Source organism: Pteronotus mesoamericanus, unplaced genomic scaffold (assembly GCF_021234165.1).
Source record: "Pteronotus mesoamericanus isolate MK-2021 breed Mesoamerican mustached bat unplaced genomic scaffold, CSHL_Meso_final contig_52, whole genome shotgun sequence".
NCBI lineage: Eukaryota > Metazoa > Chordata > Mammalia > Chiroptera > Mormoopidae > Pteronotus > Pteronotus mesoamericanus.
The window spans coordinates 9,204,709-9,231,349 of record NW_026555189.1 but is presented as its reverse complement, the minus strand read 5'-3'; the positions used below and the strand labels follow the sequence as shown (position 1 = coordinate 9,231,349).

Below are 26,641 nucleotides of genomic sequence, written 5' to 3'. Positions count from 1 at the left end.
ATGGTTGTGCACTCACTACGTGTCAAAGACTATTCTGAGCACTTTACATTTACTTCATTTAGCTTTCAGAACTGTAAGGTAACAGACTCAGGAGTTAGATGCCTGGATTTAAAATTCTGCACTGCTATCTAATAGCTGTGTTACCCCTGGCAAGTTATTTGACCTCCATCTTGGTTTTTCCACCCATAAAATATAAATACTACTACTAGCAACAAATGATTGTTAGTATATAATGTACTTAGGATAGTTCGTAGAACATAGCTCAATAAGTGTTATCTTGTACCTGAGTGGCAAGCTTTCTGAGTCAGAAGCAGTAACTATCATTGGAACTGACTTATTTCAGCAATTTCTGACAGTATTCCTGAGGGAAGAAAAATGGGAGACAAGGCCACCAATGAAGACATCTACAGGTCCTTTTGATTGACTATGCTAGTATCTAAGCCTGCAAGTAGACTTCTGGGTCTCTGAAATACACAGCAACAAACTGTGCAGAGCATGCTCCAGGACTAGCTCTCATAATCTACCTAGAGTCCACCACACGAACATAGGTACCACATGCTCTCTATTGCAAGCTCGCCCACAGAGGGCTTCTGTCCCCCACCCAATGACCATCTAAGGCTGGGATAGGAAAAAGGCGCAAACACCAAAAGGAAAAGCTAGTAGTTTATATAGATAGATATATAGATATATAGATATTGATATATATTGTTTACATAGTCCACAAGTTAAATGCAGGTATCCATAAGAAGAGCATTAACAATAAAAATACAATCTGTGTGTAGCCAAGTACAGAGACTTAAAATGGTAAAACAGCAAAAAGGATCTCACAAAAATACAAATATACAGTACAAATTGATTTATTTAAAACAGTTACAAAAAAGCACAACAAAATAGAGATTATCCTTAGAATTATTAATGCTTTGTTAAAGATCAGGTAGGATTAGAGGGTAAGAAATGGTGTGGGTCGGGGGAGCACCTGACTAGTTCTAAGGCTTTAGATACAATGCAGTTGATTACATATTAATTCAGCCATTACATACTTGGGATGGTAGTTGGGGGTCAGTAATTTATCTACAGGGAACTCCTACACCAATCAGATCCATCCAGACCTCCCCAGTGCCAACCTTCTCGATTCCTCGGGACCCTAAAACCAACTGGATGACATTCCCATCCTTCTTTCTCCACCCCATTCCCTACCCATGTTTCCCTCCCCTAAGGTGCTGTGCAAGCTGAGAGCGGTCTGCTCTCTGCAGCTGGAACATAGACTGTTTTGGCTACAGGGATCCTATGTGTGACTAAGGAGCTTGTAGGGGACAGCCTTATTTTTAATACTTCAAGTTTGTCACAAAAACAGTCAGTCTCTCCCCCAACACAAGACTCAAATGTGAGCATCAAGCCAATGAGAGATGAACCCTGCCTTCAGCAATACCAGCAATGCACTGACCACTCACATCTCACAACTACGTGCAAACTCCCTGTCCAGGGAGCGGGTGTAAAACCACTGCATCATCGGCTCACGCTCTCTCTGATGAACCTCAGTCCCCATGACAGTCGTAAAGACAGAAATAAACGCTTGCAAGTTTGACAATAGGTAAAGGCACGTGGGCTGCTGCCACACACACACTGCAGACAGGAACCCAATTTGGGACCACCTTCACTGCTGTGCATTTGCAGTTAGAATGGGACCACACAGACTTTTGAGTTTGCAATCTACCGAGGGAGAATCTAGGCTTAACAGAAATAATAAAGAAAACTTAGTGTGAAAAGTGCATTTATTACTACTGTTCCTGCTGGGGAGGTTCAGCAGGGCTCACCACACCCCCTTTCCTCCGTCTGCCCCAGGCACTGTGCATAGTCTGCAGGTGAGGAGAGAGCGCAGTCAACTCTAGCATCTCAAGGGCCCATGTCATCCTCGGCCCAGACCAGAAGGCTTCCTGGTCCAAAGAATGATCCTAGAGTTGAAAGAGCAACTGACAGCTGCAAGGACCCACATGCTTATTTTATTATTGCATAATATAGGAGGCCTTCTCTACTCCAGGAAAGCTTGGAGAGTGAAGGCTTCCCAGCAAAGGACTAATAGGTTTCTGGTCAACATCCAACTCAGCACAGTTCAGCTCTTCAACTGTAGTGTACACTTTTTCCCATCTGGAAAGTATTGTAGCTTCAGTGTGGTTTAGTAAACTTAGCTCTAGGAAGCCAAGAAGTCTCCCTAAAACTTGGCCTCTGCCCTATTTACTTTGCTTTTAAGACTGTGACCTAATCTCCCATGGCCAATTAATCAGGTTATCTCTACTTCAATGGACCCAGGCCCTTCCCCAGTCAACACATGTCCACACTTCATCTCCAGTGTGATCACTCAACCCTTCAATATGCCTGCCTGTTGCAAGTTTAAATAATACCACCAACCTGTGCATCTCCTATGATGCCCACTGGTAAAAATAAAACTAAACCCCACTGAGGGGCTATTTCAGTCAAACTTCAAACCCTTTCCCAACCCCAGACCAGAATCCACATAACTGGAGCCAGATGAACTTCCCTGGGATGCTGACACTACCCTAACCTGGTTCCCTGTCATTTATTTTTAAAAACACGGATACAAGATACCACAAAGGAAAGACATTAATACACACAAAACACCCACTAGTAGGACCGGCTTGTTTCTCCCTCAAGACACTCAGGTATCTGGAGCTCAAGGGCTCCCAACAAGCACTAAAACCATATCCCTTTGGATTCACCCGCCCACCAGCAGCAACTCATACAATTCCTATTTCCCTTGACTTTGCTATAAAGTAACACTTGCACAGGTGAGAATGAAAAGGATGCCTGGATTTCATCTACATGGCCAGAGACAGGGAAGGACAGGGAGCTATAAAGGGCAGCAGGCAGGACAGTGAGCAGACAGCAGCAGTGGCAAAGCAGCACAAACCAAAGCCCTGGTGTTCTGACCAACTGGGACCAAGAGTGTAGAAGGGTCAGTCCAGATCCACTGGGGCCCCTCCCCATAGGTATGAGTGCTCAGCTCTGAACTTCCAAGCCCCGCTTCCCTAGGCTGCCACCCTCCCCACCCCCATGCACACTACCCTTGATAGGAACAATGACCCAAGACATGGATGTATTACCCACCCTTTACCTGCTTCCCCTACTCTCAAAGTGGTATTGTTATTTCTGTTTAGTGCTAACATTGGGAGTCCTCCTTTCTATCCCTAAGCTCTGGGAATGGCCAACCACTGACAAGGGACTGGTTCTGGCCTCCTTCAATTGCCCATTCCCCTAAAAGCTGACAGCTTCCGACTAAAATGCTCACTCTCTCAAAACCACTCTTAGGTCTCTTGCAAACTTATGAAATTCCTCTAAGGAAGAATGCACCACAGGTCACTCTTACTTTTCATTCCTGGAAGAAAGACTGAACCAGAGGGAAAAGGCAAGGGGAATGCCACAGCTCTGATGATGATTTAGAGCACACGGCTTCTTTTTCTGGGAGACCATACTTTACAAAAGACACTTCTGCAGCTCAGCAAAATCAAGTATTAATATATTACATATGCATGGCACAGTATCAGGGGAGCTGCTGGCATTGCTTTCCCAGCAAGAGGCAGAAGAGAAACAGCAGCAGGCAGGTTGGGACCCGACTTGCCAAGGTGCACAAGACTTTCTCTTTCCAAGATTAAGTGGAAGTGACCAGACTGGGTCATAGAGGGTTATTTGATTTAAACTAGTTGAACTGTATCTGGTTAGATATAGATTTGCTCCCACAAGGAGGAAGCTCAGTTCGTGTCCCTGGTGGACACTTCTTGAGTGTCTACTGTGTGCATGTCCCTATATTCAGTTGATGAGCCTTCCTATAAGGATGTTTTTGAGAAACCCATGCAAATAATAACCCCTAGGAATGAGTTGCTCATAAAACAGCCAGAGAGGAGGCCTTCTCTAAGGGCCATCGTATCTGTGAGGATTCCTCAGAACGCAGCTCCACAGGCCCCCGCCGCGGGAAAGAAACCAAAGCAAGCAGCATTCAGAGAGAATGGGAGACAGGGCAAGATCCCCAATGAGTACAAGGCTGTGTTCATTCACCAGACAGGGTTGGTGTTTGGTTCTGAGGTGAACCAAAGACTTAAGTACTTGCAGTCAGGTCAGCAGCTTCCTTTGGATGAGGCTCCAAAAGCTGGCTGGCCAGGTAACTGCTCTCAAGGAATGAAACAGTGGAGTGTAGGACTTGTAACAAACAAGCCAGTTTCAGCCACTTTGTTCCCTAGGAGAACAACCTTTAGCACCTGAACACTAAGAATGACTCCATTCTCAGGACTCCCCCTCCCCCCAGGAGGTAGGTAAGATTATTTATCCCCATTTGGCAGCTGGGGAGGAAGTGAGAGTGAGAGGTCACAAGACTTGCCTAAAGTCTTTGACAGAGCAGAGATCAACCTCAGAGGATTGAGCCTCCTGATGACAGGCCAGGCGCTGGCCAGTCCAAGCACATTTCTAAAGGAAATGCCAGGATCATGCCCTGGGAGAAGCCTCACCAGAGTTGGGTGGACAATACCCTGAGTTACTTCAAGAGTCTAAAGACTCCTGAGAAACAAACAAAAAACCCACCCACCCACCTGAAAGCTGGTGGGGGAGCCTAATTCTCAATACCCAGTAGAATACCACAGTCTGAGCTGATGCTAAAAGTTGTGGGGGGAAAAAATGTGGGCTTAAGACATAGGGAAGCAAATGCAACTAAGATTGAAAATACTCTTTGCAGAGGAATACTCCACCACAAAATCTAGGCAACTTAAGGTATTGAAATGTTATCAAGACTATCCCAGAACCTTAGAGCTGGCTGTGGAAGGGGACAGCTGGGAGAGGAAGGGGAATTAAGATGGGAGGAGCTGTATACAAACACCAGGATGGGCACCCCCCAGCCAGGTGTGTCTGCCCTGACCCAGGGCACATTTCCCTTCTTGTTTCTCCACAAAACTGTTCAGCTGCAGAGGAGGGGACATGATTCTTTCTGAGTTTATAGAAACAGAGACTGTAACTGAAAGGGAAACCAGAAAGACCCCAGCACACCAAAAACTAGAGGTCTTGGTCAGAGTGGACAAAACCAATTTTGCAGAAGGGGAAAGACAGAGCAGCTACAAATTAGGCCCAGGTCAAAAAACCATGCAGGGGGTTAGGGCAACAGGACAGGAGCCACGCAGGCACTTAGGCACAACACAGACAGACAGAGGAATGCAGGGCCTGGGGAAAGGGTCCACTGGTTCTTTCAAAAGTCACCATTACCAACTATAGATTCAGCATAATTTCGAAGCAGGTCTGGCATGCTGGGCAGGAGCAGCTTTGTTATGTCAGCTTCCTTTCCAGAAGCCACGCACAGAGCCTGGTCAGCCTGGCCATAAGGTCTTTCTCCCAAAGTCCCCTGACGGTCCCCACCAAAACAGTTCTTCACTCTGAACCCTGGAGGGGCTTCTCTCCCGGTGCTAGAAGCTTGTGGGACGAATGGTGAGAAATGGAAAAGGGCTGAAGCAGGATCAACCAGAGTCCTGTAGATGAATGCTCCTCCCCCACAAACCAGCCACAGACATCTGTGTAACAAAATTACCCTTTAAAGTGCACAGCTCTCAAAAGAAGAGTTCTGGGTGGGAACCCTCTTATTCCAACCATGGGGCTCCTGCCCTTCCACCACAAAAAAGAAAGAAAAAAAAAAAACTTCAGACAGTTGAACCGCTACTATAAGCTGTGTATCATCTTTTTTGGCTCTTTCTTTGCTCCCTCCCTCTGCCACCTGCTCCCGAAGCCTGACTTTCCCCTTGCAGGAGCTAGGGATGGGGAGGAAAGAACAGGGAGGCCCTGATATTTGGAATGTCTCTTATCCTGCATGTACCCCCTTCCTTCCTTGGCCCAGGCCTGCTGCTCCCCATCACAGCATCCTCTGGGGCTGTCCTGAAAGAATGCCACAGGGTAATGAGCAACAGACCCTGCCTTGGGAGGCTGCCTTCATGCCTCCTCTTCCCCCCCACCCCCCTCAGATCTCACTGCCAAGAGAGCCATTCCTTGCTCGGCATGTGCAAATCCTCTGCCTGCTCACGGTGGGGCCCAGCTCTGGAGTAAAGCCCCCGTCGGGTTTGGGAGAGAGGTTCATTTTCCTGCATTGGAACGCCCTTCGATGGACAGCTTTACCTCCTGCGGAATGAAAGAGGGACGGAGCAGCGCAGCCCGTGCCTCCTCCCCTTGCATGCTGTATCTTTGGAAGCTTGGAGCTGGCCAGCAGGCCTGAGCACCAGGCTCTGGCTGCGAGGGCTCTACCATTTGGGAGCCCTCACCTGACGGCTGGCTCTTCCCCTCACTGTCACATTGCTCTCTGGGTCCCAAGACTGTCCTCTCAGGCCTTTCACGGGAGGTGCCCAACTGGCCGGGGGGGGCACAGCTGGCCTGAGAAACCGAGTTACTGTTCAAGCTCTGTAAACTGATAGAGATGCAGACATCTCCCACCTGTAGTCGATGGCAGGGCAAAGAGAAGAGCTGTGCAGTCCGCCCAGGGCTGCAAGAGGACCAACCCTGACCATATACAAAAAAGGGGTGCTCGGGGGGCACCTCGATGCTCACTTTGCTCTGCTGCTCACCAACCACGAAATGCAGCATGACAAATCCAGGCCACTGGCTCTCCTGAATGTCCACGACTGTGCTAGAGTCAATCTTCAGCCCCCCGCTCACTTCGGCACTGCGCACAAAGTCCTGGGTCTGCAGGTCCTCCACCCGCTTCAGCTCCCCCGTAGCCAGCTGGATGATGGCGCCTTTCATGAAATGGGAGGGCAAGTGGGAGGAGGTAATGGGGGGTGGCGTTGGCTCCTTGTCTGGGAAGATGGCTCTGGCCTGCGTGTCCACACTTGACGCTAGCAGGATCTCCGAGCCCATGGGCAGCAGGCCTGGGTCAGTTCCAGTGGGCACCAGGTTGCCATTGGCTACAACCATTGCTTTGGGTAAAGGTCTATGTTTCACTGGTTCCTGATGGGATTGAGGGTAGAACCCTCGGGCCTGGTTTTTCTCGGCCATCTCTGCTGGGTTCCGGGCTGACCCTCGCCCCTCGCCCTGATGGTCAGGGGGATGATGGGACAGGTTGAGGGGGCTGGGCTCATCTTTCCTCTGAGCTGCCACCACACGATAGTCCTGAGAAGCTAAAGTGCCAACCACCTGCTGGACCTCGAGGTCGGTGTCTGGGGTCCCTCGGTGTGCCGGCACCGCCACCTCCACCCGTGCAGTCTGAGAACCTGAAAACAATTGTCCATCCACCACACATTCGACCATGGGCACCAGTCCCTGGCCATTGCCCTTGCTGTTGGGAGAGTCAAGGGCTTCACTTTCCCGTCTTACTAAATTTCGCTCTTGTTGTCTCTGTCCATTGGCAGGGGCTGCTTCCAGAGCAGGCTGGCCCTCCTGAGGGGTAAGAACTGGGCTGGCACAAGTTGGAGGGGTTTCATGCAAGGTGTACCCAGCAGGTAGCCTGGACATCTGATAATAAATGGGCATCCGGCCTGGAGCAAGGTCCAGCGGCTGAGTACTGGAATGATGTGGCAACTGCCCAGGTGGGGAGGTGGCAGAGGGGGTTTTGTTGAATGAGTGGGCCGGGGACGAAGCCTGGGGAGGAGGAGTGGCTCCTTCTGCCAGGAGCGAGGCATATGGCACAAAGTGTGGAAGATGGGAAGTGGCAAGGTTGGCAGAAGGGGAAAGGAGGGGACTCGGTAGGAAGTTAGGTGGCACAGCATAAGGAAGGCTATAAGGAGACCCAATAAACTGCAGGGAGGTGGATGGGAGCTGAGCATAGTGGATTGGAGGATAGTGGATTCCTGGATGTTGAATCAATGAAGATGCTACGTTAAATGTGGGGGGCAAGGGGCTCATGTTCACCACAGATGGGAGGCCAGTCGGGGAGAAGGTGGCAGGCGGCACAGCCACCTTATACAGCATGCCATACTGGTCCACCGTCAGACCAGTGATGGCCTCGGCTCCATCACCCCCCAGGCTGACTCTGGCTCCTGCCTGGCTCTGTCCTGCCACCACAAGCCCTCGGGACCATTCAGAGACATCACTGGAGGGTGTGTGGTTAGTTGAGCAGCTGGTAGTTCTCCCCATATCCTCGCTGGTCACGGGGAGGTCTCGTTTCTTTGGTGGAAGGCATTCCTGACTCCTCTCATGAACAGGTTTCATATTGCTCTGTGGTGTTCCTGGAGCCTGGAAGGGGTTGGCTTGCTCCTTGGGGCATCAGAAGGGGCTTCTCTGTGGCTCCCCTGAACCCTCTCTGCTGCTGGCTGGGGCGCCCACATCTGCTAGGGAACAAATCAGAGGCAAAGAAAAGTAACCTAGGGGTGAACCAAATCAAAGGAAATAGTAGGAACTGTGCCCATATAGGAAGATGTAACAAAGGGGAGTGTTGGAAAACAACAAAAAAAAGAGGTATGAGAGAGGGGCAGACAAGGATGCTACCCTCCTCATTCGGCCTAGGATATATATGACAGAGAGTTACAAAACCACAGAGCTACAAGGACAAGCATTCAACAATGCATAAACAAACCCAGAGAGACCAACAGCTTCATAACTAGTTGTGCCTATGATTATTCTCAGCCTTTTCCCAAAGGCTTTGAATACATGGTCTTTGCTGCTGGCTCTTTCTCCCTTTCTCCTTTTGCCACCAAAGACGACAGTGCTATCTTCTTTCCTAAACATATGACCTCATCCTCACTTCCTTTCCCCAGCCTAATTTGGGCTATGATCTCACCTATCCCTAGTCCCCCCACCCCAGGCCTGGTTAAATTCTTGTCTTCCTCTGCCTCTTATCACCACTACCTCAAGGACCCAGGTGTCAATAAGTCCTCAGGTCTGCTTGTATCCTATTTTTATAAACCTTGCTCCCTAAACCTGTTAGGAACGTTAGTATCTTCTTTACCCTGTGAAATACTACATTCAAGTCTGGGCTCTGTGGGGAGAGGATTTTACCAGTGTTCTACAATTTAGTTGTTTCTCCTACTCCCCAAGGAGCAACAAAACTCTTCTGACCTCACGTAGACTTCTTTTCTTCTCATTGACCACCTTCAATTTGCCTTCTTCACTCATTCCCTTTTTTCCTTTTGCTTTGTCAATGGTTCCTTTTCCACAGTAGGTCTGCTTTAGGCACCACTTCCTAAAATTTTGATTCCATTCCTCCAAACATGCCTGTTTGTTACTATCTTAGGTCTGTATAATTAGTAAGAAAGTTCTCCCCTTTCTCTTGTTGTCACCTTTCATACATGCTTTTGTCCATTGTCATAAAGTATCTTTTTGGTCTGAACACTTCAATGCATATGAACTTTGTCACCTATTTCTTCCAATCAGGCTCCAGTTCTTTGGATCTGAAAAGAGATTTCTATATTACACTCTGTTCTGTTTTCCACTATTGAATTCCAGATTTTTTTTTTTTTTTTAAACAACAAGGTATCCAAAGCGCCTGTATTACCTGAGCTTTCAGGGGTGCTTCTGAGCAGCTGCAGTAAGAAGCAATATCCTTCCGGCTGGCGTGGGAGCCTAAAAGACAGACATAGAGATAAAGTAAACAGGAGCCTTGCCTCTGACCCTTCTCCAGGTCATCAAGAAAAGTAATTCCAAAGCCACAAAGACATTAAAGTACACGAGTCCCTATTTTGTTCTCTTCTCTAGAGGTAACAGCACATATATCCAGAGTGTCCAGGCAGTTAAACAGAGAAAAATCTATCTCTTACGCTCTTATTGGTAGGAAAACAGCCCTGGGAAAATTTTTCCATGTCAAACCTCATTGTTTTCTTTAACTTCTTATTCTTCACTCTCTACCTGTACCTATTTCCCAAAGGTTAACTTTACTTCCAATCCCAATTTCTAGTAAATGCACAAATAAAAGTGAAAGACTCAACATTGTTCCCATATGAACAATGAGAAGCAGGAAAAATGAACTTCACAGATTTCACTTTTATTCAGGGCTGATGAAAACACAGTTGTGGAGGTTACTTAAATGAGAAAAGCGGCACTAGAGGAAAAAGAACAATTATTTATGTTTCTGGGGCAGAAAAAGAGGTCAAGGGGGAGTTACTCAAGGGGAAGCCTTAGTAACAGATTTTCAGGGTGGAAAAAAGGTCTCCTGTGTGTAAAATTTTGTGAGTGACAACTTTGTACTGAGTGCTGAATCAGGTAAGACAGAAAATAAAAACACTGTCTTGGTCCTCAAGTAGCTAACAATGGGAAACAAAACTCGTGCTAAACTGTCAATATCTGAATCCACATGTGCCAGAAACATCAAGCACTGAAGAACAGTCTTAATCTCTGAAAAGAGAGAAAGCAGTGCTGATCAGTACTCTAAGAAGCTACCTATTGTCCTGTCCAAATTCCACAGAACACTGCAAGCCTCAAACCAAACTAAAGGCAACATTTATCTCTTAAGATTGGCAAGGTGCAGATGTACACAAAAAGGTGATGAAAGAGGATAACAAGGTGGAAAGATACGTTTCTAGTTCCATAAACACAAATTACACAACGAGCACAAGTCGTGTATCCCTTCTTTGCTGGTACTTCCAGCAACTGAAAGGCAGTTAGCTTTCTCCTTCATTCCCAACAAAAATTGGGGTTCCATCTTCAATCCTAAAATGATTCTTGTTCCCTGCAACTAAAACATTAAAGAAAACCTGCCTCGAGGTCACTGAGGGGTTAGCCAAACACAAGCTAATAAAGGGACTAAAAGAGGCAAAAGGTCTGCGGAAAGATAACAAAGAGCCAAGCCTGTGTACCAGATTCCCACAACGCAAAAACACATTTCGGAACCTGAAACCTCAGCCTCTGGAGGGGCTCAATGAGGGTTTCAAAAGGAAAGGCGTAGCTTGCTACCCCAACCGGGCTAACGGGGAAGAGGGGCTGTTCCAGGGAGCTGCCAAAGCTGCTAGCAGAACCAAGGAATCAAAAGGCTGAACCCTGCCAGAGATCAGAATTCGGTGAAGGCGAGAGGTGCGCCCGCCAGAGAGGAGGTCGGAAGATACTAGGGGTTCTGGTTTCTTCTGATGCCGCAATCCTTGCTCCAAAAAGGATAGGGCTCGAAATTGGGAATTCAGCATTTAGAGGGTGGGGGCGGGGGGGTTGATCCTTCAAGCAGAGGGGCAGAAGCTAGGGTCCGCAGATGATGCTTCCTTGTTTGGGGGCCCCTTCCCGCCCCAAGAACTCGGACACCTCGGCCAGCGGAGACACAGCCGCGGGGTCGCCGGAGCCCGAGGCCGCCCTCTGGCCTGGGTCAGAGGAAAGTGAGCGGGGGTCTAGGCGCGGCCTCTCGCTCCCTCGGTCCACCGTTCGAGGGGGCAACGGGGTCCGGGGGGCCACTTCCTCCGGAGCTCTGAACCCAGGCCTGCTTGGCCTCAGTGAGGGCGGCCAGTTGACCCCCACTCACTGCGACACTCACCGGCCCATCTCACGGTGTTCTTCGGGCTCCTCCCGCTTGTCCCGGAGCCGCCGCAACCGCGGCCGCCGCCATCCCCGGCCCCGGAGCCGCCCCACACCCAGCACCCCCACCCCCGAATCGGACGCCCGGAGATGGCGTAAGGCGCGTCCCGCCCCCGGCGCGGGGAGATGTCGTCACTCCGGGGCTGGAGAGTGACGCCCTGGTGTACCCTGCAGTGGAGGGGTGGTTGGCCACCAGGGAGACGCCCGCTCGGAGGAGAAAATAAAATCCTCCTCCTGGGGTGGGGTCACGTGAATAGGACTTGGCCGGGCCCCCTCACCTTGACCTCTCAATGACCCCGCAGTCTTTCTGCTCCGGGAAATTCTAGGGGTTCCTGAACAGAGCCCTGGGGCATGGCCGCCGGCGACCCTCATTGCCGGGACTTCCTGGGCCCCGTTTGTGAAGCCTCCTTTTGGGATCCTCAGGGAACCCGGAGGCAGCTTGAGCCCAAGAGAGTAAGGAGATCCCTATGGAGCTTGGGGGTGAAGATGGGAGCTCTTTAAGAATTGAGACACGTCTCTGCGGGAGATGAGAATGGGCCGAACGCAGGATCTGGGGGAAGGTGAAACAAGTAGTGGGAGACTTGAAAGTCTGAGAAATTAGAGGAAGGATTTTAGTACAGTGGGAAGCAGCTTAGTTTAGTGGGAAGAGGGCTTGCCTACTTGATGAAATATTAGGTCACCATTCGTTGCCCATTTACTAGTCAATTTCATAGTAACATGAACTTCTGTTAACTGAAAAATAAAATTACCATTTAAATTTGTGCTTCCATTACATCTATGTTAAAAAAAAAAGTTCTGCATACAGAAAAAAACAAAACTGAGAAAAAGTAAGTTTATAACTGTTGGAGGGATTGAATTCTGAGTGGAGCTCTTCCCTTTCAATTTCTGCAAGCTCTGTTTAATAAATAATTGTTGTGTGTGTGTGTGTGTGTGTGTGTGTGTGTGTGTGTCTGATTTTGGCTGTGCTGTGGTCCCTAGCTATCTAGCCTTAGGAAAGTCATTTTACTATTTTAAACCTGAGTTTGCACTTCTGCAAAATAAGAAGCTTAAACTAAATGAAGGGGAGGGAGTAAAAGGTAGATTGAAGAGCTCTCTTAAACATTTTAAGTGGAAAAAATAAGCAAACATGTACATATAACATTATAGTTGCATATATTTATGTATCTATACAGAAAAAGAGTGGAAAGATGTGTAACTAGTTAACACTGGTTATGTTGGGAGAGAAGAGTGGAATTGGGTGGTGGCCAAAAGGAAAAAAGGGGACAATATTGTTTGGATTTTCTTATGAGAATGTTAGAAATATTAAAATGAGTAAGTTAAAAGACACATAATGTATATGACCTCTAAGATTCTTTTAAGAGAATTCTTCGACCTCAATTTTGATATTTTTTCACCTTAATGGGCACAAAGAATCATTAAAATGATTAAACTACACACACACCCCTTGCACCAGTGGGTGAAACATAGTGAAGCTATTGATCTGTAAGCCTTCTGAATCAAAGGGCTTTGCTTCATGAATACTAATATTATTCACGATAGTCGCCTTCTCTTTCAGTGTGGCCAAGAAGGAAGTCTTGTGGCCTTTCTTCCCAGTGATTTTTTTTTAGCACTAACTGGCATTCTGGTTTCTAGTTCATTGCTTAGCTTGCTAACCTGGTATTAAAACTATAAAACTGATAGACACCCTTGAATAATCCAGGTGTACTGAAGGATAGCCAGTTTCTCCCAGATCAAGATACACAGTCATAGATCTTCTTTTCAGACAAAGCTGAAAGAACAAACACAGGTAGATACAAGCAAAAAAGGGTGTTTGACTACCAGCCATCAACGCAATTACGTGGTGCAAAGGTGTGTCTGATTAAAAAAAATAAAAAGTTGTTCTGATTGGTGAAACAGGTGATTTCCTGGTTTGGTGCTGCAGTTCCAGGAGGGTAGGTGATATCTCAGCTGCATCCTGTTTTAGAAATCTTTACTCCAAGCAATCCTGATTTCTTTGGTCGTATATATTGATGGTAGGAAGTTCCATGGTGTCAGTTTGACAGGAATATTAGTGAGAAGTAAACTAATGTGGTTTTTAGAGTTGAGACACTAAAATAAGTTAATTTATTTTTCTAAAAACGTATAATTCTCTGGTATCTGGATAATTCTCTAAGTTATTTATATTAAATAAACTCGGGTCTTAAACACTGTAACTGGGTCAATAAGTAGTTGTTGAATGAAATTTTACAAAGATATCCCATCCTGGGAGACTGTCCTTTATAAAGCTTTGGCTCCCATTTCCTCATTTCTACTCTTATCTGGTTAACCTGTTGCTATCTGTTTTCAGTCTCATCTGAAAGTCCTTCATTTTATATCACCGAGTTGTTTTTTTTTCCACAGAGTTTTAAGAACTGACGAACCAAAAGGAGATTTTTAAAGGTATTTGGGATTTTTGGGGACTGAAGGGTTAAATGTCAATGTTTTTTCCCATCTCTTCTCTCTCCCTGGGTTCCTATTGAATTCCTTTGATGTGGGTAGATTGAATTTGTGTGACAACGGGAGAGCTTGAACTGCACTGTTGGTAGAAAAACAACAGTAAAACCCTGCCTTGCTGGTTATTCTCCTTCAACAGGCAGGAGTTTCAAAACAGCTCTCCCTGTTGCCTGTTTCCTCTTTGTGGTTTTTCTAGACCTGTAATACAGGCAGGGAAAGCTCAACTATCCAACTATCCCAGCTTTTTATTTGATGTTAAGAGATCAAACCAGAGAGAATTTGCTTGTAACTTGGGAAACCATGTGTGTCATAACAAGGGGAGGAGGTGGCGTTTTTCATACAGTCACATGTTCCTGCTTGTATGCTTCAGCATGTAAAGGTGTCATTTTAGGAAAGGAATTTCATCGTTGAATGCCAATGACAGAAAACAATAACATACATTGAAAGCATACATTGAAATTATCAAAATACTTAGTAGATTTAGCTTTCCCTAGGAACATATTCATGCCTGGCATTAAGTTATTTTTCAAAAACTTTTCTAGATATCCAGATACAGAAATGTGCAATTTTTAAGCTTGTGTTTTATCTACTTCTCTGAACAATTCTATGTCCTCATTGCCACATGCTTTTAATGTTATATGATCTCTTCCGATGGGGTTTCCCTTTCAAATTTATTAATATTTTATTTAGAAGGAGGTCTTATAATGTCTCTATATGTGACTAATATGTCCTTTGGGGAGCGGAATCTCCTTCTGTTGTCTGCTTCCTCAGACACTTGCTAAAGATTCGCATGTTTGTTAGAAACTTCCTGCAAAATTCTCAAATTTCAGTAAAACCACTGACTATTGGAATAAGCTGGAGGAAACCTAACCCCTACTTGAATTGCAAGAGTCATATCTGGGGTATTTGTTCCACAGAGAAGCAAGTGCATCTGGGCCATTACTGAGCAGTCAGGAGTTCCTTATATGGGGCGTAATGAATGAATAAAATGGATGTCGAAAAACTGTAGCTCCCATAATACTGACAACCCTCTCTTTCTCTGGGAAACTTGCTCAAGAGTTGCTGTGCCTTGTGATGAAATCATGTTCAGTTCTGCCTTCAAAGCGGATTGCCTTCGGGTCAACTTGCAACTGGCTGTCAGTCGCCTAAAACTCCTGGAAAGAAAGAAAAGTGAGTAGTAATACTCCAGGCAGCCCAGCCAGCTGCCGCTCAGGTCACTGTGCAATCTTCTCACCAGTCCCCCCAGCCCAGTGATATATCTCCTAAGACCTTACTTACAAACTTTGGAGTTTACCATAACATTTTTGACTGGTGGGACTGTGGGAATTATTATTATAGTGATCAAATCATTTATAAATTTCCAAAGACGCTGCTGTATCTTGACTGTATCAATACCGGTATCTTGGTTTTGGAGGATGTTACCATTGGGGAAAACTCAGTAAAGTGTATTCTGGATCTCTCTGTATTACTTCTTATAAATTTCCTGTGACTCTACAATGATCTCAGAATTTGAAGTTTAATTTTTAAAAGATATTTCCAAAGGTTTAAAATGCAAAACAATGCAATGTCCTGATTACTGGACTTCTCTCCACTAAGGCAGAGAACTTTAGTCAAACTGTATTCAAATGTACAGTAGCTATTAAGTTTGAGCTTCCAGGCATATTTTTCTGGAAGGGCTTCCTTACCCTTTTTCAACCAGTCTCCTCACCCCTCCCTTTGGCCCCAATACTATTTCGTCTATCAGGTGACAGTTCAAGTAGTGTTACACTCATGCACAGAGGTAATGTGTGTTGTCTTCTTTAAGTCCACTTTATTGTCTGTTGCCTTTTGTTTTCTCATTCCACTGGGTCACATGAATAAATGATTGCTCCTCAATAAACTGGAAAACTGATGATTTTTTTTATTATGAGGAAGGTTCAGGTGAAATAAGTATTACATGTAAATGAATTTTTCTGAGTGTTCTGTAAATAATACTATTTACTATTGAATTACTGAAATCTATTGGTGGAGAGGCTGTGGTGACTCAAACTTCCAAATTGATTTTGGGACATTGCTTAGCCAAATCTTGGCAGAGGGTGTTTGGGCATTACTTAGATAATAGAGCATTTCTTTAGATAATAAGGAAAGTACCCAAAATAAATAAAATTTAGGCAAACCCAGTATTTACCATTTTGTTACCATGAACAATGAGGATGACACTGATGATGTATATGGAACTTGTGAATTTTAAAATGCATGCTTTCATGTTCTTTTAAAAAATATTTTATTTATTTAATTTTAGAGAGGAGGGAGGGAGAAAGAGAGAGATAGAAACACCAATGCACAAGAGATACACCTCAATTGGTTGCTTCTCACAGGCTCTCAACTGGGGACTGGGCCCGCAACCCAGGCATATACCCCGACCAGGAATCAAACTGGTAAACTTTTGGTCGACAGGCCGGCACTCAGTCCACTGAGCCACACCAGCCAGAGCCTTACATGTCCTTTTTTTTTGAGCCTGATAATCCAGTGATACATCTTATTATCCATATAAATTTTATACTCTTCTTACAAATGAAGAAATTTAAACATGAAGTTCCTGAGTGATTTGAGGTAAATAAAGCTAATTGGCCCTGTCTTACCTAAAAGAACTGCTTTTGAGAAGGAGATAATAATCTTGACTTCCCAGGGTTCTATTTGTAACACAGTCTGTAAGTCGGACACACAATAATGTTTGTTGACATTAGTATTAGTGTAACAGCAGTTTAGCATTTATCTGAAATAAGTCCAGTTTTACTGTAATTTCTTTTCCCTTCAATGTCTAAGGCAAAGAATATTTCCGTACTGTGGACTTGGCTAAGCGACCTTCCAAGCAATGAGGTCTGTGTGTGTTTCAGATTCAAATATAGTTTCATATAAAGGTCTCTTTGCAATAACAGAGCAATTCTGTCTATTCATGATGAGATGGTGAGCATCATTTTTAGGGTATGGCACACAGGTAGGGCATAAAAATTGGAGGTTCAGGTTTTCCCGACTTGTGAAAAGCCTGTTTTGCCAGGCTCAGTCATCAGTTGATAACTCAAAGTAATAAGACTTTACTTATGGTAGTAGATGACAGATGGGACAGGTTACAGTTGTTGCCTCTGCAGTCTGACTCTACTTGTTCATTTTATGACATAATGTGGTGGAAAAGCATAGGTATTTGCAGTCTGAAGATTTGACCTTGAGTTTCATTTCAACCAGTTACTCAAAATCATGCGACCATAGGCAAACCATTTTACCTCTCAGAGTCTCAATTTTCTCAGCTGTAAAATGCAAGTGACATGCAAACCTTATACAGGTGTTATAAGGATCAAACAGAATTGTATATATGAAGACATTTTAAAAAATGCAAAGCATGACGCCCATTCTCCTTTTTAAAGTAACTGATCTTTTTTTATCACAAAAATAATAAATATTCACTATGGAACATTTTAGAAAATAAAGATAAGCTGAAAGAATAAAATAAAGATCACCAGTCCAAGCACCCTGTAAAGCAATGTTTCTCTGCCTGTAAAAGGGGTCAGAATTCAGAGGGTTCTACTTCCAGAGTCTCTGATTCAGTATTTCTGGGGTTGGCCCCAAGAATCTGCATTTCTAACAAGTTCCCAGGGGATGCTGGTGCTGCTGATCTGGGGATGAGGCGAACGGCTGACCAAGTATGAAACACTGAGAACTTGATCTATGCATCTATGGTATACCTTAAGTGTATGTTTTTGTTTGGTTATTTGTTTTTATAAAAACATTAATTCACACTATTGTGCAACTTGCCTTTTTATTCAACAAACTCCTCTCTGTGCATTCGTTTTTCTACATACATGCTTTGTGCTGCAGCTGAGCAGGCCCAGAAAGCAAGGAAAGAGGTTGCTGACTATCTGGCTGCTGGGAAGGATGAACGAGCTCGGATCCGAGTGGAGCACATTATACGCGAAGACTACCTCGTGGAGGCCATGGAGATCCTGGAGCTGTACTGCGACCTGCTGCTGGCCCGGTTTGGCTTGATCCAGGCCACAAAGTGAGACCTACTGACCTTGCATAGTTTCTGAGGCTCACAGGAGTGACAGGACATCCCTACCACCTAGTGAGGGAGAGAATGGGGCTTTGCTGAAGTATTTTGTGACTTTGTTGAAGTATTTTGTGTCTGCTTGAAGGATATATGTCAGTCCAAAGAACCATTTTTAAGAACCAAACAGATGTCTTTTTTCTTGTAGTAGAAAAGTTGGAAAACACGGACTGACATAAGAATCCATAATCACTAAACTGGGAGATAAGAGTTTTGGTCTATTTCATTTCAATTTATATATGTATATTTATATGTATTTCTGTGTGTACCAACATGTATATATGTGTAAATATCTTTACATACATGTATGTACATAGAAGTTTATATTCTAATTTCAGTTTATTTAGATTTTATTTATTTATTTTTAGAGAGAGGGGAGAGAGGGAGAGAGAGGGAGAGAAACATCGATGTGTGAGAGATTCGGCTGCCTCTTGCATGGCCCCAGCTGGGGACCTGGACTGCAACCTAGGCATGTGCCCTGACTGGGAATTGAACCGGCGACCCTTCGGTTCACAGACTTGAGCTCAGTCCACTAAGCCATACCAGCCAGGACTCTAATTTCAGTTTAAAATTTTTTAATTTAACATTATATTTTTAACATTGTTCATGGGCTACCTATGAAGCAGGGAAAAGAGGGAAACAGAAAGCCCTGATTTTCATAATTGTGTGATTTCCTTAGGGAACTGGATTCTAGTCTGGCTGAATCTGTATCTACACTAATTTGGGCTGCTCCTCGACTCCAGTCAGAAGTGCCTGAACTGAAAATAGTAAGTTTGACGCGTTTTAACTGCCTGTGCCACAATTGTAAGTGAGGATATCACTAATGTTACTCTTTTAGACTTATACGATTATTTGGGGAATTATTTCTTTTCATAAAGAGTAACTGAAAAAAGCATTTTCTTCTGTTAGTCTTTAAGTGAAAAACAAATACTGTTTTTAATGACAATGATGGGGGAAGACAACCTTACCTAAAAAAACAGAACTTGAAACTGAGTTTCTTTTGTGGGGAAAGGGGTGTCATAATTGATAAGGTGTTTAGAATTAGAGGTTTTAAGTTTTACATTTATCTGATACTTAAAAATTAAGCAAAGTGCTTATTTTATCGCTATTGCTATTTGATGCTAAAAGAACATAATCCCACTGAGGAAAGATGAAAGTGATTTTTGCTCTTTCGGTGGTTCTTTATCTAAAGCAAATCTGCCATAACTTGATCACTTTTGCCTATATTTCTGTCTTGGTGATGGTTTGCTGCAGGTATCTAATCAGCTGTGTGCAAAGTACAGCCAAGAATATGGTCAACTGTGTCGAACCAGTGAGATTGGAACTGTCAGCTCTCGGGTAGTACCATTTCCAGAGACATACATTTTTCAAATCCAGGAAGTCTGGGAAAAGCTGAGCAAACTCAAGACATATTACTCTGTGCAGAGTGAAAGATGTGTATGAGTAATTTTTGCATTAGAGGCAGAGGAAGTTGGATAGATATCTTAAATTAGGGAACTCAGATCTTTTAAAGGAAGTCAAATGTATGGTGACGGATGGAAACTAGGCTTTTTGGTGGTCAGCATGCTCTAGTGTACACAGATATTGAATTATAATGTCCTACATCCAAAACTTATATAATGTTATTAACTGATGTTACCTCAATTAAAAAAAAACTAGAGTCAAGAAAACTGAGCTAATTCTTCATTAAGAAAACATACATTTTCCTAAATGAAACTGGCCTACTAATATAAAAGACATTAATGAAACTTTGAAGTTTCAACTTTTGAACATCTTACATAATTTGGGACTGACATTCAGCTGGACACAGAAAATCTGGCTGAAGTAGTTGTTTCAGGCTGGTGGACATTTTCCTCATTCAGGGCATCCATTCGAATTTGTTAGTGCCTTGCTGTACTGGTTGTTGTATACGTTGAACATCACCTCTGACATAATTCAAATACTTATAAAATCAGAATTCTTGATTGAAAATATTTTTCTTATATTTATTTTCTTCTTCTTAATCTATTTGGTTTGAGGGGCCTTCATCCCAGGAAAGGGCTGTCTTATGATACAAGGAGGGCTGGCTCCCTCCTTGCTGTTGCTACATTATATATCTTTCTAAAATCATACATCTTAAATAACAGTGACTAGAAAGAGGAAGAACAATGATGCAGAGATAAAAGACCAGCTAAACTCTTTTTGTTTCTTATTTCGTAGATGTGAGTATGACCAACTTGGTTATGTTCTTTATTTTTCAGCTAATGTGTAAATTAAATGTGGACACTCTACCCCAGGTTCTAGTGGAACAGTACCTGATAGAAATTGCTAAGAACTATAATGTGCCATATAAATCCAAGGTAACAACTATGGTGAGTACTTTCAAAAAGGGAGAATTGATTTAAAGCTGAGACTTATATTGTGCACTAGGAGATTTTTTTCTACTTAGGAATGTGGCTCTCAGGATAGCTATGTCAGGATTGTATATCATGTAAAATTTGTACCTTTTCTCTGCCCACATAGTTTTCCTAATAGAGTTTGACTTCTGATAACTATCAGAAGACCTTTTTAAGTTTTTAACAGTAAAATGGAAAACAAAGATGAAGGTACCTAATGTGTTATACACAGAAGTGTGCAAAAACACTTTTAGTTTTTAAGATCTCAACTTTGTCCTATGGATATTTTACATTTTAGTAAAAAGATCTTTATTAAAGATCTGGAATAAAGGTTACAAGATCCAAAGGCACAAGATACTATCATTTAGTCTTGGTTAAGGGTATAAGTGCAGTAGTGAAATGGCCCATATTCAGATCCTAGCTCCACCATTTATTAATTGTGAGACCTCAGGCAGGTGACTTACTCTCTTAAAGACTCAGTTGTCTGGACTGTAAGGAGGAGGATAAGGCCCTGGCTGGGTAGCTCAGTTGCTGGAACATCGTTGTAATATGCCAAGGTTGTGGGTTCCATCTCTGATCAGGGCACATACAAGAAGCAACCAACGAATGCACAAATAAGTGGAACAACAAATCGATCTTTTTCTCTCTCAAATCAATAAATAAAAAAGAGAAGGGAGATAATAATAGTTAATGGTCATTAACAAATCTGAGTTTGTTGATATGATTAAATGAGCTAACGTGTACAAGGGATTTAAATGCAATGCTGACCTATCACAAATGTAATCAAGTTTTGCTTTTCATCATCATCATTATTGTTATGGGAGGTGGATTAAAAGGTGGTCATGGACTGTTTTAGGGCTAGAGGGATTTCTCCCTAACATCTCTCAAATCATCTCATATGGGGAGTGACTTATTTTAGCAATTGATAAAGTTGTCTCTGGTAACTTTTTTTTTAATGTATTAATTTTAGAAAAATATTGAAAAACATTGATTTGTTGTTCCATTTATTAATGCATTCATTGGTTGCTCCTCATGTGTGCCCTGACCGGGGATTGAGCCTACAACCTTGGCATATTGGATAACACTCTAACCAAATGAGCTACCTGGCCAGAGTTCTGGTAATTTCTTTATAATGATGTCCCTTTACTCAGGTGCCAAACTTGTTCTTCATGCAGGCATGAAGCCACAAGGGAACTCTGTCCCATCCGCGTTCCCACTGTGCTGCCTTCCAATTGATGGGGCAGGATGTACCACGTTGGGTTGGATTAAAGCACACACTTGTCTTTCTGACGCTTTGCTCCTAGGGGTTTCCTGATGGGGACTCTTACCCATTCTTTCTTTTTCAAAGAGTTACATGGTTTGTTGAAAAATGAAACATTTTTGTAAAAATTGTAAATATTTAGATAATACCAAAAGAGACTGTAAAGAAGTAAAAGCCACATGAAATACCCTAGAGATGTGTCCCAGGGCTCAGGCTTGGACCTCTTCTTTTTCTTCTGTACTCTCTAGGTGATTTTATCCAACATCATGGTTTTAAACACCATTTTTATGGTGAGGACTTCTACACATATATCACTAGCTAAGGCTTCTCAGCTGATAGGAACTCCAGGCTGATATATCCACCCACCTTCTTGAAATCTTTGCTTGAGTATTTCAAAGGCATTTTAAACTTAACACGGCTAAAAGTGCTCTCACCCTTTCCAAGAGCCCACTCATTCTACAGTCAATGGTAATTCTGTGCTAGGGCAAGAATCTTGGTATTTTCCTTGACTCTTCCCCTTTCCCTCAACTGTTATCCCCCAACCAGCCTTCAGCAAGTCCTACCTTCTAAATATATCCACAATTCTGCCGCTTCTCACCATCTCCAATGACAGTACCCTGGCCTAACCTGAATAATCTCTTCCCTGAATGGTTGCAAGGGCCTCTTAACTGCTTTTCCTGCTTCTCTAATTTTCTTCCTTATTAATTGATGTTCAATATAGCCTTCAGAGATCTGGTTAGCACCTGAGTCAGATCATGTCATACTTCTGCTTTTAAATTCCCCCAGTGGCTTTGTATTTCACTTAGAATAATATACGATGGCTTTGCTATGACTGAAGAGTGAGCCCACGCTCACTCTTACCTCTTCTCTCTGGCCTCATCCCCTCTACTCTCCCCCAGTTTACTGTGCCTCAGTGGCACTGGCTGCTGACCTCCTCATGCTTCTTCAAACACACACAGCTGATTCCACCTCGGGGCCTTTGTACTTCCTGTGCTGTGTGTTTTCCACTGTCTTCCTGGTCCCAACTTCACTTCCTTCAGGTCTGTACTTAAATGTTCTCTTCAGTATGAGGCCCTTACTGGCTACCTTTTCTAAAATGTCAACCTCTTCCCTTTTCTCTGCTTTATAATTTTTCCCTCTCACTCCAATCTTTAACACACTATACAGTTCACTTGTTGATCCTGTTTACTATCTGTATCTCCTACTGGAAGGGATGTCATCAGGTCCAGGAGGACAGGGACTTTGTTCTGTTTTGTTCACTGTGGCATCCCATATACTGTGCCTGGTTTGTATTAGGGAGTCAATAGAGTTTGCCAAATGAGTGAATTAAGCCCAGTGTTTACCACTGTTAAGATCTGTTAAACTTTTGTGTAGACCTATCTATGCATATTTATGTCTAGCTCTTAATCATTGGTGTACCAGAGCCTGACCTCATAGACACTCAAAACACAGTCTTGGAACAGAGACGAAGAAGTGTGAGGGCCAGAAAGCCTGAAGGTTGCTTTTAACTGCCATTGGCTTACACTAGACTCAGAGCTTCATGAGGGCAGGAAATGGGTCTCCTTTGCGCACTGTTTCTTCCCTGGTGCTTTCCAAGAGTGGCATGTAGTAAGTATGCAAGAAACAAAGGTGTAGTAAATTGAGAACCCAATATTACTCTTACCCTCTTGCTTCAGGCTGAAGCCCCAGCAGACCTGGTTAGTGTTGGATTTACCGATGATGTCAAGAAAGGTGCCCTTGGCAGTGGAGGTGGAACTGTTGCTGGACCTGGTGATCCACGTCAGGCATTGCCAGTACCTGCATCAGGGCCCTTACCTGTGCCATCCTCAGTTCCTTGTTTCTCATCCCTTCCTCATGAAAGACAGGTCAGTATGGCTAGGGATACTGAATCTGAAATGATACTGTAAGTACTGTTAGGAGGTATTTCTAATTGGGCCTTTTGGATGGTAAAATGATCTTTGTGAAGTTTTTAAGGCTGGGGGAATATTTGTAAGCATTAAGCCTATATTTGATATGTTTTTATGCTAAATTCATGAGAAAATAGGGCTACATACAGCCTTTCATCAACCTCTTGACAATACCACAGTATAAACTACAAAGAACACTTTCATGAGCTGGACAAATTTGGAAGTCTTTAGTGTACAGTGATTTAGACTCAAGTTCCAGATGAGATATATTCACTTTATATGTGAAAACAGTTTACTCTCATGTTGAACATAGGATAAAAATCTCATAATTGTGTACATACACAAATGAAGTAAAAATAAATTGTTTTATTCTTTTCATTTCTGACCCCATGAAGCTCTTTTTTAAAAATTGTATATTTCAGATATAATTTAACTCTAACCCTCCTTGTTGAAATTATTTGTCTGACTAATACCTTGTGTATTGCTCAGCTTCTACTTTTGGAATGCAAGTCCTCTGATTTAAAAATAAAACAAAGAAAATGTTATGGAAAATTTAAACATATTCAAAATTAGAATAATGTGATAAACTTTCATGTACTCATCACTCATTTCCCACAGCTATCAACATTATGCTGTTCTTATTTCATCTATCTCTTTCTTTCTAATTTTCTTTGAGAGAGAAGGAATTTAAAGCAAATCTCAGACATTATATAATTTTACCTGTTAATATTTCTGTATATATTTCTAACATATACCCTTTGTTTTTATTGATGATATTTTTTACTAAAGATTTTGTTTATTTACTTGGAGAGAGAGGGGAAAGGAGGGAGAAAGAAAGGGAGAGAAACACCAGTGTGTAAGAGATACATGGATCAGTTGCCTCTTGCATGCCCCCAACTGGGGACCTGGTCCACAACCCAGGCATATGCCCTGACTGGGAATCATACCGGGGACCTTTTGGTTCTCAGGCTGACACTAAATCCACTGAGCTACCCCAGCTAGGGTCTCTTTGTTTTTATACTATAAAACAATGTCTTCATGATACCCAGTACAATGAAAAACAATTCCTTAATGTCATATAATACTCAATCCATATTAAATTTCTCTGTCTCAGAAATACATTTTTACAGTTATTTTGTTGAAATCAAGATCCAAAAAGATCTAAATATTGTATTTGGTTGATATATCTCTTAAATATTTTTACCTCTAACACTTCCTTCTTCCCACTTGTTTGTTTTTTCTTGCCATTTATTTGTTGGAGGAAGAGTCCTCTGATTTTATTGAAGTGAATCATTTTTTTCACAAGCAGTATCCCTAGGTTCAAATATAAAAGATTCCCCAATTCTTGTATGAGGCCACATCCCATAGTCACTCCTAAGGCTGATTTCCAGAAGGCATAAAAACACTTAATCTCAAACAAGAAGGAAGCTTGACTGTGATAAATTTCACTTAAATTAATTTTAAGAAATATTTCTTGAAGGCTTACTATGAAGAAAAAATGTTTGGGACTCAAACCAGTTGCTTCCCAGTGATTTTTTTTTTTCTTTCAGAATGACTCCTGTAAGAACAATTTGCTTCCTATTCTGGTTCCTGGTAAGTACAGGGAATGCTGGTAATAGTTGGTAATATTTCTTAATATTCATTAAAGATATTTCTGTTGTTATAAGACTAATCATTCCTCCATTGGCAGGATTAGTTTATTAGTGATTTACCGGAGTGCAGTGCGTTCCCCTATAGTAGCTAACAGTTTTCAAAGTGGACATGGATCTCAGACAGATCTTTAATACAGGAAAAGTTTTAAAACCACTACTGTACTAGACCATCCTGTCACACGCTTTGAAAAATTATGCCTTTTAAAAGAAGCCAGACCTGCCTTGAAGAAGATTACACAATGTGACTATTACCACCATTTCTATGTTCGGGGAATTGTCTGGTTTCCCAGCCAAACTACGGACTGTTCTCTCCACAGCAGTCGTAGCCTCCCGTCTTCAGGGTGGGGACTCCATCCTGGAGCACATACGGTTGTGATTTTTAATTACATTTTTTGAAATGCCAGGTCCGGGATTCAACCCCCAAACTTCTCCAAAGCCAACATTAAGAACCAAGATTGGTTTTGATAACTTTATGCTGCCTGATTTGCCTGATGTGAAACCTCAAGCAAGCCTTTCCATTGACCCTTATGATTCAGAGGAAGTTGATTTGGAAGATCTTGACCGGAGACTTGAGATGCTGAAGAAAGCCACATAATTCCTTAGTTCTGGATTGAGTATTTGCCTGGGAATTAGGGCTCTTGTGCACAAATTTTATTATGGCCATCAATGTGTCATTCTGAAGTGTTCTCATTTAGCATTCTTTCCATCTCCTAAATTCTTTGGTTCTTTGTAATAATGTATCTCTCTGTGTGTGCATATTCAGATAATTATTCCTCTTAAAATTCTGTAATTCTTAGATGAAGATTACTGATCTCCAAAATTTTATTAATTACAGTCAATACACTTGTTTTCTCTGAGATTCTTATTTTTCTCATAATTATCACTTTTTTCAAGGAGGCAGAATGGAATGTATTTAAATCTCATCCCTGTACTTACTAGTTATAAATAAGACTTTTGGCAAATGATACCTCCTGTCAGATGTGCATGAGAGAGCTAAGGAACTAGAGGAATGTGTGTCTTCTTAAAAATGAGTATCTTAAGGAATGTGCAAACACTAAAAGTGAATAAGAGAAGTGTTTTCAGAATATCAGTGGAATCCTGTATGTCTGGGTTCAAATTTAGACTCTGCCATTTACTAGCTCTAAGCTTCCTTTTTTATACCTGTGAAATGGGGAATATAATGAAGATTAAAAGAAATAATGTATGTAAAGCTTTTTAACACTTAGTAGGTGCTAGATAAATATTAATTTCCTTTCTGCTTTCTATTACTTGCCAAGTACTAGTGGACTAAATATTAGTGAATTTATGAAACTAGATAAAGGAGAGACTGAGAAAACAAGATGGTCAACTTAATAACATTTTTGTTCATTTCTTGTGTAACTGGCATTTTTTGTTTGTTTTTCTTTTTTTAGATTTTATTTATTTATTTTTAG

General features: G+C 42.8%; 2 protein-coding genes across 5 annotated transcripts; one reads left to right on the top strand and one right to left on the bottom strand.

The window, feature by feature from the left end:
- Positions 1–705: 705 nt before the first annotated feature.
- On the bottom strand, positions 706–11,543 carry ATXN1L (ataxin 1 like). 4 transcript variants are annotated; one of them, XM_054579225.1, is made up of 4 exons: positions 11,420–11,543; positions 9,464–9,531; positions 9,028–9,359; positions 706–8,297 (listed from the first exon to the last, which is right to left on the bottom strand). In XM_054579225.1, exon 4 carries the CDS (start codon positions 8,179–8,181, stop codon positions 6,115–6,117), a length of 2,067 nt encoding a protein of 688 aa, XP_054435200.1. In that variant the 5' UTR covers positions 8,182–8,297; positions 9,028–9,359; positions 9,464–9,531; positions 11,420–11,543; the 3' UTR covers positions 706–6,114. The 4 variants fall into 4 exon arrangements, with proteins under 4 accessions (XP_054435200.1, XP_054435202.1, XP_054435201.1 ...); XM_054579227.1 differs by having other exon boundaries at positions 706–8,300; positions 9,249–9,359; XM_054579226.1 differs by having other exon boundaries at positions 9,249–9,359.
- A 3,328-nt stretch (positions 11,544–14,871) lies between these two features.
- On the top strand, positions 14,872–25,823 carry LOC129075219 (IST1 homolog). The gene is made up of 8 exons (XM_054579223.1): positions 14,872–15,102; positions 17,785–17,965; positions 18,693–18,780; positions 19,268–19,351; positions 20,254–20,364; positions 23,326–23,514; positions 25,107–25,149; positions 25,613–25,823. The coding sequence occupies exons 1-8, from the start codon at positions 14,925–14,927 to the stop codon at positions 25,801–25,803; spliced, it is 1,065 nt and encodes a 354-aa protein (XP_054435198.1). The 5' UTR covers positions 14,872–14,924; the 3' UTR covers positions 25,804–25,823.
- Positions 25,824–26,641: the final 818 nt, after the last annotated feature.

Excerpts from the sequence above, each read along its gene's own strand:
- ATXN1L (XM_054579225.1), bottom strand. The coding sequence starts at position 8,181 with ATGAAACCTGTTCATGAGAGGAGTCAGGAATGCCTTCCACCAAAGAAA.
- LOC129075219 (XM_054579223.1), top strand. The coding sequence starts at position 14,925 with ATGTCGAAAAACTGTAGCTCCCATAATACTGACAACCCTCTCTTTCTC. Across the intron at positions 17,966-18,692 it reads GGCTTGATCCAGGCCACAAA|GGAACTGGATTCTAGTCTGG; the intron begins GTGAGACCTACT and ends TGATTTCCTTAG. Across the intron at positions 23,515-25,106 it reads CCCTTCCTCATGAAAGACAG|AATGACTCCTGTAAGAACAA; the intron begins GTCAGTATGGCT and ends TTTTTCTTTCAG.